This window comes from Trachemys scripta, chromosome 3, assembly GCF_013100865.1.
Source record: "Trachemys scripta elegans isolate TJP31775 chromosome 3, CAS_Tse_1.0, whole genome shotgun sequence".
NCBI lineage: Eukaryota > Metazoa > Chordata > Testudines > Emydidae > Trachemys > Trachemys scripta.
The window spans coordinates 81,909,323-81,925,085 of NC_048300.1; the positions used below are offsets into that span (position 1 = coordinate 81,909,323).

General features: G+C 41.8%; 1 protein-coding gene across 1 annotated transcript in view; it reads left to right on the top strand.

Moving 5' to 3' along the window:
- Positions 1-323: 323 nt before the first annotated feature.
- The window catches only part of RPS6KA2 (ribosomal protein S6 kinase A2), a 432,449-nt gene continuing 417,009 nt past the window's right edge, over positions 324-15,763 (top strand). Inside the window, exons 1-2 of the mRNA XM_034765236.1 lie at positions 324-455; positions 6,630-6,674. Of these exons, the coding sequence (XP_034621127.1) occupies positions 393-455; positions 6,630-6,674 (108 nt within the window). The 5' untranslated portion in view covers positions 324-392. The remainder of the gene's footprint in view (positions 456-6,629; positions 6,675-15,763) is intronic.

Sequence of the window (15,763 nt, forward strand, 5' to 3'; positions counted from 1 at the left end):
GGGGAGGGGGGAGAAAGGTAGTTGAATTCTCTGTTGCAAGAGAAGCATTTACTCTGACAAAGTCACTTTGCAAAAGCTAGAATAGCAATTATATCCCTCCCGCTCTTCCCCCCCCCCTTCAAAGCCTGAGTGTGAAGCAGCAGCACAAGCAGCTCCTCTGTGTGTCTGTCTCTCTCTGAGGAGTGGGAATTGGTGGTGGTCACACAGGAAACCACACTACAGACCCCAGCAAGGGGCTCCAGCAAACCTCAGATTGCTGCATTCTGCTAAGTTCTCTGTGTCTGCTGGGCACAGCGCTCTCACTCGCTCACCGTTCTGGCTGTGAGTCTCATCCTCTTCCACTCACTCACACGTTTTCTTCCTCCCTCAACCTTTGAAAGAAAAACTCCAACATGCCAATTGCCCACTTACTGGAGCTATGGAAAAAGATAGAGGTGGAACCCATGGACACAGAGGTGAGCCACAAATCAACCCTTAATTTACTCAGGCATTCCAAGTCCATTGCAAATGGACCAATGTGAAGAGGTCATTTATATAAAATGCTTTATGTGAGTGCTTTAGGGAGTTCTCTCTCAGCGTGGGACCAACTGCTCTGTTTAGCAAAACTTTAGGATGTCTTTCTTTTTAGTGACTTGTATTGTGTTGTAAGGCAAACCCACTTGTTGATGGTGATGGAAGATGTATTTTCTGGATGGGGAGGGAGTAGCTTAATTTACTTTAGCAATGGGTTAAGTATTAGTGGAATGAGATAAGTCTAATGTCATATTAATCCCTCTTTTGGAATGATTCTTAAAAAAAGAGATGACCAGGAAGCTTGGCATGCCTGAGCTCAATGGCTGCTGATTTCTGAAGTGATGAAAAACTTCAAGTCTTTGCCCAATGACGGTGTTTGGATGCTTGCTTAGACACCTACTTTGAGCAAAACAAAGTACTGATCAATATAGGTTGCTTTACAGAGGTACTTTTTTAATGAAGGGGATCTCTTGAAGATATTCTGGGGCACTCCCAAGACTTAAGACTGCCTGTTGTACAGTTTCACTATATAATTTACATATAGATTGATTTCATTGACTTTTTTAAAAAGTGTAAATAGGTGGAATTAGTCTAAAATGTTTGACCAGAATAATTTTGCTTCTTGAATGTAATTAGCTACATTGATTGAATGTGTTCTCTTGTTTCCTAGCTAAACCATTCCTCTTACTGCTAGATGTAGTCTTGCTAAATAAACCTGTCTCCCTTGTATTCCAGTATCTACTGATTATTTTTTTTCCTACTACAAAATACTTAAAGGGAAGGGGCAGAGATGTTTTTTGTATTTTTTTTCCCTGCACTTGATTCTGAGCTACCTTAGGTTCGTTTTACATCCGTGTAATTTAATTGACTTCAGTGGAGTCACTCCTGATTCTTACCATTGTAGGTAAGATCAGAATATAGCCACTGTCTTTACTCACCTATAAAAATCATTTTTCAAACATACTGTAAGTACCTACCAGAGAAGGTAATTGATAACCAATTATAAACCTCTAAGAACTATTATAATATCATTAGAGCATCTTGACTGCATCAGCCATTTATGTCTGCATACCTGTGGTTTTAGATTTTGCCTTGTACTTGGGCCAGGTCTACACTAAAAAGAGAGTCCACCCAGCTACGTTGCTGAAGGGCGTGGGGAAAAATCCACACACCTGAGCAATATAGTTATGCCGACCTAATCCCTGGGGCAGACAGCGCTAGGTTGACTGAAGAACCCCTGCTGTTGCTGTAGTGAAAGACTATACTGAAGCGCTGCAGTACTGCTGTAGTGGATTAAGTGTAGACACAGCCTTACTATCTGCCCTGAAGAGCTTACAACCTTTCTTTTTCTGCTGGGTTTTCTGTAGCACTGAATACAATGGGGAGCTGGCCCAGACTGGGGCTCTTACGTTCTACCACAATATAAATGATTATGTTGGAAATGAACACAAGCCACAAAAACTAACGACAGTACCAATAGTTACATTACTAAATGAGAGCAAGACTACTTTTTTTTTATGTAGACTTATGCTTAAATGTTTAAAACCGTGTGGCTTTTTCTAACCATAGTCTTAGTTAAGTAATAGATTTCTGAAGTGTAACTTAAATGACAAGATTGCAAGAAACCAAGTCCTGTTTCTCAAACTGAGATGCTGAATTTGTGAAGGTTTAAGATGTGACAAAGTGAAATACATGAAAGATAATGGGAAAGCATTAAAAATAGTATTACAATAAATAACATAGCCATAGCTTGGTGTGGAAAAGACCCTACATTAGGAATGTATTTGTCTGGGGTTGGGGGAGGATGATCAAATGCTATCTTGAGCCATTGCCTTCATCGCCTTTCTTGTGGCAGGTCACTTTCTCTCAGTTAATTTGTGGGAGAATCCCTTATGTAGTCCAGAATAGCCCTGAAAAATTGCTGTTTTAGGAAAATCCAAGTGTGCTATCAAAAATGGCACCTCTGGGTATAACACCGTTACCCTTTGGCCCACACAGATGGCCAACATTTGGGGCCTTGCTGGGCTGTTTCAGTTAGAGGTGAAATTGGCGATAGGGGTTGGGTGTTCCTTTGGTGGAATTCTGTTTATTTACAGACAATGCACATGCAGGTCTGTCTCCCTGAACACAGTAAACACAAATAACAGCAGGCAGTAGCCTTGCTCAGAAATCCGAGTCTGCCTTTCCAGTGAGTATTGGGTCCAAAAGAACCTGTCTCTCTGCTTTCTCCAAGGACCTTGCTTGCCACTGCTTGTCTTGCTTTCTGCCTTTCTCACACAGCTGCAGCCAATCAGTCTCTTGGGTTTGCAATCAGTCCCAACAAAACCCTTCAGCCCTCATGGAATTCGCTTCAGTGGTAGCCTCAGCTGTTGCTACACAAAAGAGCATTTAATTGTTCTTTCCATTTAGCTTCACGGGGTATGTCTACACAGGGCCGTCCAGAGGGGGGGGCAAGTGGGGCAATTTGCGGTCCGGGTCTTCGGCAGCATTTCCGCAGCGGGGGGCCCTTCAGTTGCTCTGGGTCTTCGGCGGCATTTCGGCGCCAGGGTGCCCTTCAGTGCTGCCAAAGATGCGGAGTGACTGAAGGCTCCCCCACACCGCTGAAATGCTGCTGAAGACCCGGACCGCTGCCGGGTGAGTACAAACACCACAGCTTCCCCGCTTTGCCCCAGACCCCCTGAATCCTCTGGGCGGCCCTGTGTCTACACAGCAAAGAAAAACCCACGTCTGGCCTGTGCCAGTTTACTCTGGCTCAGGCTGTCTCATTGCTGAGTAGACTTCCTGGCTTGGGCAGGAGCCTGAGCTCTGGGACCCTTCCACCTCACAGGGTCCTACAGCCTGGGGTTCAGCCCAAGCCCAGATGTCTACACTGCAGCGAAACAGCCCTGTGAGCCTGAGTCGACTGGCATGGGCCAGCTGTGGGTGTCTAGTTGCTGTGTAGACAGACCCAAATAAGCGTGCTGAGCACACCCATCAGCTTTAACCAGATCTGTGATTGTCTTTCAATCAAAGACCTGCTCTGATAGTCATTAGCAATTCTTCTAGCATAGCAACTTTTTCTAAAATGTACTCAAACTTGTATTTTGTACCGAGATACCATGATGCTAGGGCACTTACAAACATAGGGTAGAGCTGGGCAAAATTTTGGACTAACTTTTTTTTTTTGGGGGGGGGGGCCCTGAAAAATGCAGGTTTGGGACAACCAAAACATTTAGTGAATTTGTGTTAGTTTCACCAAACTGCTTAAGGCAAAACAAGAGACATTTTTGGAAATGTCCTAACAAACAATTGGACACTATCAAAACAAAACACATCAGCTTTTTGGGCTAGATTCACAAGGGTATTTAGACACCATTCACAAACCAGGTAGTTGTGATAGTTTCCCCTCTTTCCCCCCCCCCCCCTTACACTCAGCAGCCTGTTGGGCAGGGCCCTCTCTTGGGAGGAGGGAGACCTAGGTTCACACTCCCACTCTGGAGCAGAGACTTGAATCCAGGTCTTCCCCTCCCAGGAGCATGCCCTCACCATGAGGTACTCTGGAGTGGGGGGTGTCTGTCTCTCCTGGTGGAGCTTTTCCACCTTTCTATAAAATACTTGAATGGTCATTGGGGCTGAGAGATGGGGAGTGACTCCGTAGCCCACTGATTAGGGCACTCACCTGGGAGGTGGAACCCCTGGGTTCCAGTCCTTGATCCAGAGTGGAGACTTCCACCTGGCCTCTCCCATTCCAAATGAGTGTCCTAACAACTGGGCTATTGAGTGTAAGGAGATCACCTCCTCTTCCTCCTCCATTCTTGTGAAACCAGTCCTTATTTTCCATTTGCTTTTCTCAAAATACACACAACAATCACTTTCTGACTTTTCAGTTTGACAAAAATTTCAGTGGGGGGAGCGATAGCTCAGTGGTTTGAGCAGTGGCTGGCTAAACCCAGGGTTGTGAGCTCAATCCTTGAGGGAGCCACTTAGGGATCTAGGGCAAAATCAGTACTTGGTCCTGCTAGAGAAGGCAGGGGGCTGGATTGGATGACCTTTCAGGGTCCCTTCCAGCTCTAGGAGATAAGTATATCACCATATATTATATTCTAACCCAAACCAAAAAAAAGTTAGGTGTCCCACCATCTCCCCTCTGGAACTGCCAGCAAACCAAAGTATTCAGTACTTCACAATAGAGAAGTGCTAAAATGCAAATCCATTACATACCTCATACACTATAAGTTGTCAAACCCTGCCGCTGGGTTGATGATGGGACAGTTTTTGTGTTTGATATGAACCAAAAATAAGCAGACTATATACTTGTTCCTTATTTAAATTAGGACCCTAGATCAGTATTCTTGTTGGGCTTAATTTCCAGCTTTAAAAAATAAGTTTGAACAAGTCTGTAGCCCATTACCATTCTTTATATTAAGGTTTTGTTTTATGAATAGTTTAACAAGGGTTAAAATTGTTAGCGTCAAAAAGGTCTCCATCTTGCTCCATAATCCTGGCTTATGTCTAATTCCTTCTACTGATTTTTGTTTATAACCATCTATAACGCATTGTACTCATGTCTGTAACATCCTTATAACCTACATTAATTTTTAAAGGGTTAATACATTTTTAGAAAAAACACTTTAATATAAAGTGTGACTGTTTAATTCTAGCCCGGGTGAGTTTGATAGCTGTTGAGTGGCCTTTATGATTGATTTTTAAATGGAAACTAGGAGCCTAAATACCTTTTGTGAATCTGGGCTTTTCCATCTCCGGTGGACAAGTGTCCACATTACAACAGCCACCACAATGATCTGAATGCAAAAACCTTCCTTTTTTACAAATTATTACATTTAACATTTACCTGGGCTACTCTTTGAAGTCTGCCATGTAAAAACTAATTATTGGAATACTTTTAAGGAATTGGAGTGGTGTTCAAATCCATGCAGGGTAAAATGTCACTTTTTGGACTAGTCTGACATTTGTCTCCCCCATAAGATTTTTCACGTTTTGTAAACATGCCATCTGCCAGGGAGGAAGACAAACGTCTTATTTCTTTTATATGTGCAAACCTTCCCCCTTATGCCAAAAAACCTTTTAAAATGCATTTACCAGTATCTGAGAGTGACTCAGTGCAAACATTTAAATACAGCACTTACACTAAATCAATTTTGTATCGGTAGGGGTTCAGTAAGGACATTACTCACTTTACACAATGCAGTACAACAAGGAAGGATTAAGGACTGAATCCTACTTGCTTTACCCATTGACTTTCAAGGGAACTACTTCTGTGAGTAAAGTAAATGGGATTTGGCCCTAAACCTTTTAAAGATGTTGAAATGAGAACGTGTTTTGAGTGGATCTGATCTTGCAGTCTGCTCAGGCAAAGCTCCATTGATTTCAATTAGGTATTTTTAAAAAAGTGAGTGACTTCCCTTGGGGATATTTTTCTGAGTAAGGACTTGGAGAATCATCCCCTCAGTTACCCTGTCTGCTTTAAAAGCCAATATTTTTCCAGTGGCCTCCGAACCCAAAAGCTCCATCCCAGATAGGTACCAAATAAATTCTGAACTCTTCTGAAAATGTGGCCCTATTTGTTTATATGTTCTTTTTCTCCTTTGTGAAAGACTATTACCTTTCCAGATCTCCAGAATAGTCTGTTCATGAATAATCTTGCTTCATTTTTATTCAGTCTTGACATGTTAATTGCACAAGTCTGTTTTTGATTATTCACCCATAATCTTGTGTAATAGACATTGCACTCTTAGTCCTGTCTATTAGTCTTTTTCCATATGTTCCCCAAACTTGATGCAACCTATATTCGCTCCTTACTTAGTTAAATAACAGGTAAGTAAAATACACACTATTTAGTGTGTATATACACAGTAGATTCAGTATAGTTTTGTCATAGCATTACTGTATCTTTTAAAGGGAAAAAAATAGATAACTAGTTTCCAAAAAGTTAAGTCTTTTAATTATTGGGGGGGGGGAGGAAGGTTAATTTAACCATTGTAAATCTGGAGCAACTGCCTTGACATAAATTGATTCAGACTTACACCAGTGTAACAGAACAGTCTGGTTCAGAATTGTGTTTTTCTGAGGCTTTTCATAATCCATCTTCATGAGGCTTTTCTTCTTTTGATTACCAGCCTGCAGTGGAAGATGCCAGCTTGGATGAAGAATTTAGAAGTGAGGTAATTCTGTGCATGTTATAATTTCCTGGATATTTTCATGCTTGTCAATTTTCTACCTTCATGAAAAAATTTCTAGTATTTCCCACCACCCCAAGGAAATACTGTGAGAATTGACTTTCACTCAAATGCTACTTGGAAAACTGAAAATATACTATTTGGGTTGGATATTGGGGCTCTTTCCTAGCGGTGAGGCTATTAAACTGTGAAGAAGCTTTTTAAGAAAAGCTATGGATGCTACATGGCTTGTCATGTTTAAAACTGGCCTGGAGAAAACAATGGGGTCTATAAAGCAGGGAACTATTCTGCCGTGGCCAGGGAATGGTCAAATTGCTCTAATAATACTTTTCTTTCCGTAATTCCTGACACGTCAAGAATTGTTACTAAACTATCAGTGGCCATTCTGTCCTAAGCATGAAGATTCTATTATTTCAAGAGTGAGACAGCAAAACTGTCTTGTGAAAGAGGCAGTCTTGTAGTTTAAAATAAAGGAAGAAAGGTTTGAGATGTTGGCTGGAAGGAGTAGGGGAGAAACTCAACAAAGAGGAGAAAAATGAGAGACTGGATTATATGAGTGTGTGTGTGTGTGTGTATATAAGAATAACACAATACATACACACAGACCAAGGAAGATCTATGTATTGACTAGTGGGGAAGAAAAGAACTGAACTCAAAGTTAAGTATGAAAGAGTAAAAGGTGAAGGTAAATATGGCATATTCTCTCTTTACATTTTTTTTTACAAGAGAGCCTGTAATAGTGATCTGTTACGCTTAGGGGCCATTAAGCAGTACATTTGCACAAGTTACATTGAACTGGGCTCTACTAGTGAATTGATACTAAATGCTACCAAGCTTGTGGGTTTACTTCATTCATCCATTAGACTGGCTCTTCATCCCAAATAGGTTGTGTGCTCACTAGCTTAACAATGAAGATAAACAACCACTACTACTGTCTTGTCTACACTACAAAAATACTTGCTTCTGATAGTGGTTTGACCTGTAAGTGTAGACAAGGACAAACCGTATTCAGTGCCATGTCAGAAACTGGGATTAAAACCTGCTCAGCAGAACTCCTCATATCATCCTCATGAGCCTCGGGCTCATTGAAACACCGTATCTCTGAGAACCAGAAGGCTTCTTAGGAGTCACCTCACAAGACTTAGTATACTTGTTAGGCCCCAATGAGACTTCTATATGATGGGGGCTAGAGAAGCTGCCATAGGCTCTCGTAATTCTTGCATGGTGGTAGGAGCTTGGAAGGGCATCAAAAAGTCTTCCAAAGCCAGGGGAGTCCTGCAAGCTCCTGAGGTTTGGGGGTGGAGTGGGGCCAATGAGCCTCATAAGACTTGTGGCTTGGAAACCCCTTAAGAGACAACTGAGGCTGATGTGGTGGTAAACTATGAATCTGCGGGGATCCACAAGTTGCCTAATCCCCACAGGGAAGATTTGGGGAAAGGGAAGTTGCCAAACTTCATACGTAGAGTATGTAGAAAATATTTTAAGAAAGTATATCTGTTTTATATGGCCATCTTGTGAATACAGACTTTCAGTGGGAAATGGCTGGTTTCCCAAATCAAATTTTTTTGCCCTTTTTTTTCATACTTTTTAATCACAAGGGTTACTACAGCTCTTGGCTTTCAGTAAACAAAATTTTGATTTAAAAAAAAATGTAGCGAACCCTGTGGAAACAACTTCAACATTTTAATTTTTTCACAACTTTTTTTTTTTAATTTCCAACCCTCTCTACTTGATGGTCTTTCTGGGGGCTGATGCACTTACCCAGGTGGAGCCCCCTCCTGTAGACATCAGGAGGTGCACGAGGATTGGGCTCCCCTCTTAAGTACAGTAGAACCTAAGAGTTATGTACACCTCAGAAATGGAGGTTGTTTGTAACTCTGAACAAAACATTATGGTTCTTTCAAAAGTTTACAACTGAACAACGACTTAATACAGCTTTGAAGCTTTAGTAGGCAGAAGAAAAATGGTGTATCTTGTTCTGCCCCAAGAGGAGGTTTAACCCTCTTGCACCCCTGGGTAGCAATGCAAAGTACAGAGGGAAACTCAGGCATACATAGGTGGCATAAAAATATTACAGAAAATTCTCACTTCATCACAGTTGCATTATGTGGAGTTCTCACTGTTTCTTGGCACCTTGGTCTTGGGTTTTCTCACCTTTTTATGTGCTTTTGCCTTCTGTCTATAAGTGTCCACAAAGTGCTTACATGGTGGTATCATATCGTACTCTGTTTTCTGCACTTTCCCTAGCAAGTGGGATGTAAAGTGAATGACCCAGAACAGGGCATGGCTATGCCTGTCTAAATTGCCTGCCACAGTGGCTTTTATAAAAGGTGCACACAGAATAAGGAGGCTAAGAAGGCAGAGTTAGAGGTGAAGCATCATCTATTTTTCAGTGTAGGAAAGTGTCTTCTCTCCTCATCTAAAGTTTTCTCAAACATTCATTCATTTATTGCAGGGGCCCACAAACAAACTATGTTTGCATTTCCCATTCATACCCTGCTGATCACCATGAGATTTGAGCTCTCGGACTGCAAACTGTCCAAGCCAGAGTCTGTACACACCAAGAACCCTTCTAGGTTTAACTTAGGCAAGTCTACATATAAAACCACTACAGTGTTGCGCTGCTGTAGTGCTTCAATGTAGACACTACCCATGCTGATGGGAGGGGTTCTCCTGTCAGTGTAGGTAATCCATCCCTGAGAGGAGGGAGGTAGGTTGACAGAAGAATGCTTGCATTGACTTAGTGCTGCCTCCACTGGAGGCTAGGTCTGCGTAGCTATATCTTTAAGGAGGGGGGGGGGGTAGATTTTTCACATCCCTGAGAAGTGTAATTATGACTATCTAAGTTCCCTAATAAATAGTACAGAGAAGGACCAGTTTCTTGAATGTTGAGTTCCCATCACCATGGATATATGGACTCCTGGCTAAGTGATTAACTCTGCCATAGGATGTTAGGCAATCTTCTAGCTGATGGATGTGCTGCACCCAAATCCAAAGCTAGTTTTATCAGGGAACCCTTGATCTATATTTTTTAAAGGGTGGCCTGAAGGCACTTAATGCAGACAATAGATCACATTTGTTGCAGGGATGTGTTAAACAAAATGCTTTGGGCTATATTAGCATCCTTCCTCCCTTCCCCCAACCCCCACATAAATCAGATAAAATAGCAAAGCCAATAAAAAAAATTACATTGCCTATTGTCTGAGTTAGTGCTGTCTGATTTTTGCTGTCACCGTGGACAAGTTCTTTGAATGTCCCAGAGGGCAAAAATGACTAAGAGAACATTTATAGACAATGATTTGCCCAGTACCAGCCAGCAGCAGGAAGAATTGGTGTTACCGATGCTGCTTCTAAGAATAATTAAACACATAGATGGCTGGGGTGTTTTGATTGTCAAAGTAGGACTGCTCTCCAGGCAAATTTATTCATCTGTAGAAGAGCATTTCCCTCTGTCTGAAAGGTTTAAAAGTGGTAACTGATGATTTAGTGACTTAGAAAGAGATGTTTTGGCCGATGGAAGGCCTCACAACTCAGTTAAAGATCCCATGGTGGTGTTAAGGGATGGTGTTAATCCCAGATGCTGTTCTGGCCAAATTCCTTTCTGTCTAGGATCTCCCTGTAGTTTCCATTGGGGGCTGTATTCTTTATTTCACTTCCTAAGCTATTGAGAAGTTATGCTGTGTGCACTGTAAAACAGTAGGTGAGTTCCTCAGAAATTTTAGCTTCATTTTAGGTGGATTCAGCATTTCCTTTTCTACACTTCTGCTCATTTATACCTTTTCCAGAAGTGTTGCAAGTCTTAACTTTTAGAATTTTCAGATCTGCTGCTGGAAACATGCTGTTGAAGTTCAATGTATTGTCAACAAAAATGACTTCTCTGTCAGAGCTGCCACCTATCCAGAAATAGAATTAAACACATTGAGCGGTTTTGTCTAATGAAAACTTCATGGCACAACTGAAAAATGTAGGATTTCAGAGCCACCCCTCGTCCCCGTTCTGAAATTTTCAAATATTGCTGTTGCTTCGAAAAATGCATTTCCTCCAACAGTAAAATCAGTAGCTAGATGAAAGCTGAGGCAGAAATTGAATTCTTGTGGTAATGTTTGGAGAGAGCACAGAGTGATATATAAGCCATGCTCTTTGGTGTCTGGTAGTCCAACAGGCAGGAGAGAGGCCACTAGCAGTACCCTCTGAAGCTACTATATTATACACATAATTGTCAAAGGCAAAATAGGTGCCCTAAATACACTTATCCATAGTTCTTCCACCTCTATTTTTATATAAATGCAGAAGTTGAAAGAAGACTAGACTAAGTACCAATATTAAAGGATAAACACAGCACTCTCATAGGAGGAAAAATGTAAGACTTGTTGCTCTTGTATTCCTGTCATTATGCCAACAATGTATTCAAAGCACGTCTGTTCTTATGTAACACTAAAGTCAGTTGATGACGACAACACAAATTTTCCATAACACTGGGATATTACTCAACTGCCAACTATAGAAAGGCTGGAAATGCGTTTTCCAGGTTATTTGTTGTTAATTTAATGTCACTGAATTTACCTCTACAGCAATTTCTATGTAGCTTCAGTATGCACAACACCTGGCCTACAACCCCTGATCATTCAGTGGCTGTGCAGACAACTGACATAGGTCAGGCTAGTAATTTTCTAACCTACTGTCCCAAGAGTTGTTTTCATTACAATGTCAGATGAGGCCATTACCTTAAAGTTTAGTAATGGTATTTCTGCTGATGAGGTTTCCCTATTTGGAAAGGTTCTATTAACTGGACATATTGGAATGGGACAGGGAGGTTTTTGCCTGGTTAAAGAGCTATCTAATCATGATCTTAATGATGGCTTCTAATATTGGACCTAAAGATGGGATCTTCAAAGGTCCTTAAGGACCTAGCTCTTGGGTTTAGGCTCCTAAATCCCAGTTTTGGCTCCACTGTAATCTAGGAAACTCCCAAGTCCCACCAAACCCTGTAGTCACCTAAACTTCACTTGGCAGAGAAGTTTTCAGAGTAAAAGCTCCCTAGCCACCCATGTTCCTGTTTTTGAGCACATCCAGATGCCTAGATGGAGGCAACAGTGGAGGAGATGGTGCTGCTGTCACTCACCTCATCAATTTTAAACCAGTGGCTAGAGCACTCACCCAGAAAGTGGGAAACCCAGGTTCACTTTCCCTCTCAGGAGGCTGCTCTAACCACTGAGCAATGGGATATTCTGATGTAGTGTGCCTTCAAACATTCCTGTTGAAGCTGATCCACTCTGGATCAATAATGAAAGAGTGACTGAAGCAGCAGAATTGGCCCCCGAGTCTCCCACCTCCAAGGTGGGTGCCCTATTCATTGGACTACAGTCATTCTCTTTCTCGCTTGCTCAATGACTGTTCCATTGTGCATAAATACTTAACTAGCACGTATCATTCAGCATTGCAAGGACTAAGTCCCTTTGTGGATTGCAACCTAACTGCTTGGCTAAGGAGATAGAAATGCATGTATGGGAAACAAAGGTCACTACCAATACATATGTGGGATATATACAAAACTATTTGCTGTGAATTGATCTTTTGGCTGCCCAGAAGACTTACTTCTCTGTTGTATTTTGTGTGTTGGAATAAACCTGAAACATGTAGTTTTATCTTGCGACAGGAAGGATAGTAGATAAGAATGTTTAAAAGGCTTTGTGCCTTAAAAGGTTTTTTGATCCTAGGAATAGTTTGTTCTTTCCAGAAAAAACAAATTTACGATACAATGTGTAAAGAGAGAGATGGTGTATAATACAACATAAAAAACTTCTTTTGTTTTAAAAGCTGGTTGAGGTTGCTAAGTGACAGCAGTGCATTTAGCCACCAAATTGTTTACAAAATTCAAGCTCTTGGAAATGAACAGATAAAGACATTATACATCATCTTCTGCTGAAATAATGAACAAACACGTTCTTATCAAGTAATGCATTTTTATTCAACCAAATAAGCTTACCTTTGACCCCAAATCCTAGACTACTCAGTTATGAGGAATCTCAAAATAGAAACATAACCTCTTTGAAAAATAAACATGAATTTAAAATTGACTAACCTTACATGCATGTCCACATAGGAAATTTTTACCATAGGTTGGTATTGATAGAGTAATTTCTTAGAAACACATGTAATTTTTTTTTTCTTGATAGTACTGTCAGTGTTACTTTGTTTTCTACTAGATAAGAATGTTGTATGTGGCAGTGTAAGATTTATGATGTCCTTAGCTATTTGTTTTTGTTTGCTTTTAAAGATTTGGCAGGCAACAATTTTTGTAACTTAGCAACGTTAATTGGCTTTTGAAATGGATTTTTATGGGCTTTTTGGAATTTCCAAAGGGGTCTCTTTTCTTTAAACATTTCTCATTATATTTTTTTAAAAGAGCCATTTCTTCATTTACTTACTAAAAAGAAAAAACAAGTGGAGTTGGTCAGGGCACCAAGTTAATACTGGCTCCTGAATTACCCTGTCCAATTCAGTGCATACCTGACCAAAAAAACATGCTCCCTTGGTATCTAAGGCCCAATCCTGTACACGGTCAATTGCAGAAGTACCCCTCCACCTGTGTTGAACTCACTTAAAGTCATGGGGGGGGGGGGTGAAATGTGGGTGCAGGGATTTGTGCATGTGCAGTCCGCTGCAAATCTATATTAGCCATTCAAGTACAATCTAGTTTCCTTCTGTATCCTGGTAAGCAGTACTAAAGTCATAGCCAGTTAAGGGCAAATTGGGGCTGGCTGTTACATGGGTGAATGGGCTGAGTGGATGGAGAAGAGAATAGGGGGAAATGTGTAAGGAGCCTCCCTTCCCTGGTGCATTCAGATCCTGTTCAAAGGGCCCTGATCATATACCTCTGCTCAAAGGAGACGTTGCTGTTTTTTATATTAATTGGTTGTTTTCTTTCTTCCTTCACTAGCTGAACCAGGGCATCTGATGTATCTTTAAATGAGTAGGAGGGGCTGTTACTGTATGTAGAAAAACAAAAATTCTGCTGTATGGGATTTTTTGTCCAACATCATATTCATTTTTAATTTATTAAGACTCAAGAACATGATGTGATAACAAAAAATCCCGTCCCAAGTACTGCATCCCTTCAGGCAAAGGCAGTAACTTTACAGATATGGAGCTGCGCATCTACTAGTGGCGTATGTGTAGGGGTCTACCAAATTCGCACCTGTGAAAATTGCATTATGGACCATGAAATCTGGTTTCCGGCTATCCAGCTCTGAAAAGACACAGCAGAGAGCATAGGCTGCTGGCTGGACACCCAATTCTGAAGGTAGTGCTGTGGCCAAAAGCAGTGGAGAAGTGTGTGGGGCGTGATATGGTATTGCCACCCATACTTCTGCACTGCCATAACCAACCCATGAAAAATGTGCGATATCTCTACAGCGTTTATCAAAGTGGGGGCCTCAACCCAAAAGGGGGGTTGCAAGCCTATTGTGTGTGTGGGGGGGGTGGTGGGGGAGGTGGGTTGTCATAGTATTGCCACCTTACGTCTGCACTGCTGCTGGCGGCAGCACTGCCTTCTGAGCTGGGTGCCTGGCCAGCAGTCTCTGCTCTCAACTCTGCTTTCAGAGCTGGGCAGCTGGAGAGCAGCAACTGCTGGCCAGGCACTCAGTTCTGAAGGCAGCGCTGTTGTCAGTAGCAGCACAGCTGTAAGGGTGGCAATACTGTGACCCTCTCTTCCACAATAGGCTTGCAATCCCCCTTTTGCGTTGGGGCCTCCAGTTTGATAAACGCTGCAGAGAAATCCCACGTTTTTTTGGGGTTGGTCACAGCAGAATAGCAAACATCACAGATGTTAGACATCCACAAAATTTGCTATTTAGGCTGTGCCCAACCACTGAAAAATGTGGGATTTGTGTATGATTTAAGTAGACCCCTATGTTTGTGTGCTGAATATAGTGCAACTAACATATCTTCTCTGCTTTGACACAAGACCGGAATATGAGCATAACAAATACTGGGTAAAGCAGAACAGTCTTACCATGAAAATGGCCTTTACACTTGCAGGAGATGTTAGGAAAATGTGGAAAGGTCACATGATTTACAGGCCATTCTTCTTTCATAACCAGCCACGCTTGCTTGATGGGTTTATATTCACTTGGGCCTGACACTGTGTTTCTGCTAAAGGCAAAGAATAATCTATGGCCCAATAAAAACATTACTGTACCTCTTTTGTTAGATACACATTGCAGGCAGAGAGAAGTGGCTGTGAAGTACTATCACAACAGAATAAAATGCAACATTTCAATCAGATGTAATTACAGCCCAAAAGTGATGTTTAATGCAATGTTAAGATTGTGCAATTAAAATAAAGCCAGGAACTGGGTATGTTTGGCTTCTCTTATGCTGCCTAGCCTATATGGTATGGTATCAGGCCTGAGTTGTGTGCTATTGGGCTTTAGCATGGGGCACACTGTTCATGCTCCTTCACTGCTCTAGCTTTTTATATAGCTAATCCCAAAACGTTGCCTATCTACCCCTGGTAAATAGCACAGCATTCAGCTTATTTCTCTTCAGGACATGGAGTGGTGAACAGTACCTGATTCTCTTCCTCAAGAGCCTTTGTGTATGGGGTCCCACAGGGATCCATCCTGCCAGCTCCCACCTCAAAGTCTATATGAGACCACTTGATGAGGTGGTAAGAAACCAGGTTGTGCAAAATGTGGCAGCCTCCATCCTTGATGGGCTATTTCTCCTTTGCTCAGATTCTTCAGTTGACACGTAGTCCACTATCTGTCGGTTAAGGCACCTTGACCGTGATCTTCAAAGCCTTCATTGGATCAGGGTGCAGTTAAATAGGTGACCACCTCTACATCCATGAGGTGCCCAGGGAGCTTTGCTCCCATGAGACAGTGCAATCCACGCAAAGCCCAGGATAAAGGGCATGAAAGCCAGCAAGCAAGAGGTTTCAGGTGTGTGGATGTGGCTATGGAATGAGAAACTACACAAATGATTCTCCAAATACTCTCCCAGTAAGTGAGGGCTACACAAGCAGGAAACTCCATGAGGTCCAGTAGGGACCTCTAGTAGGCAGATTTAAT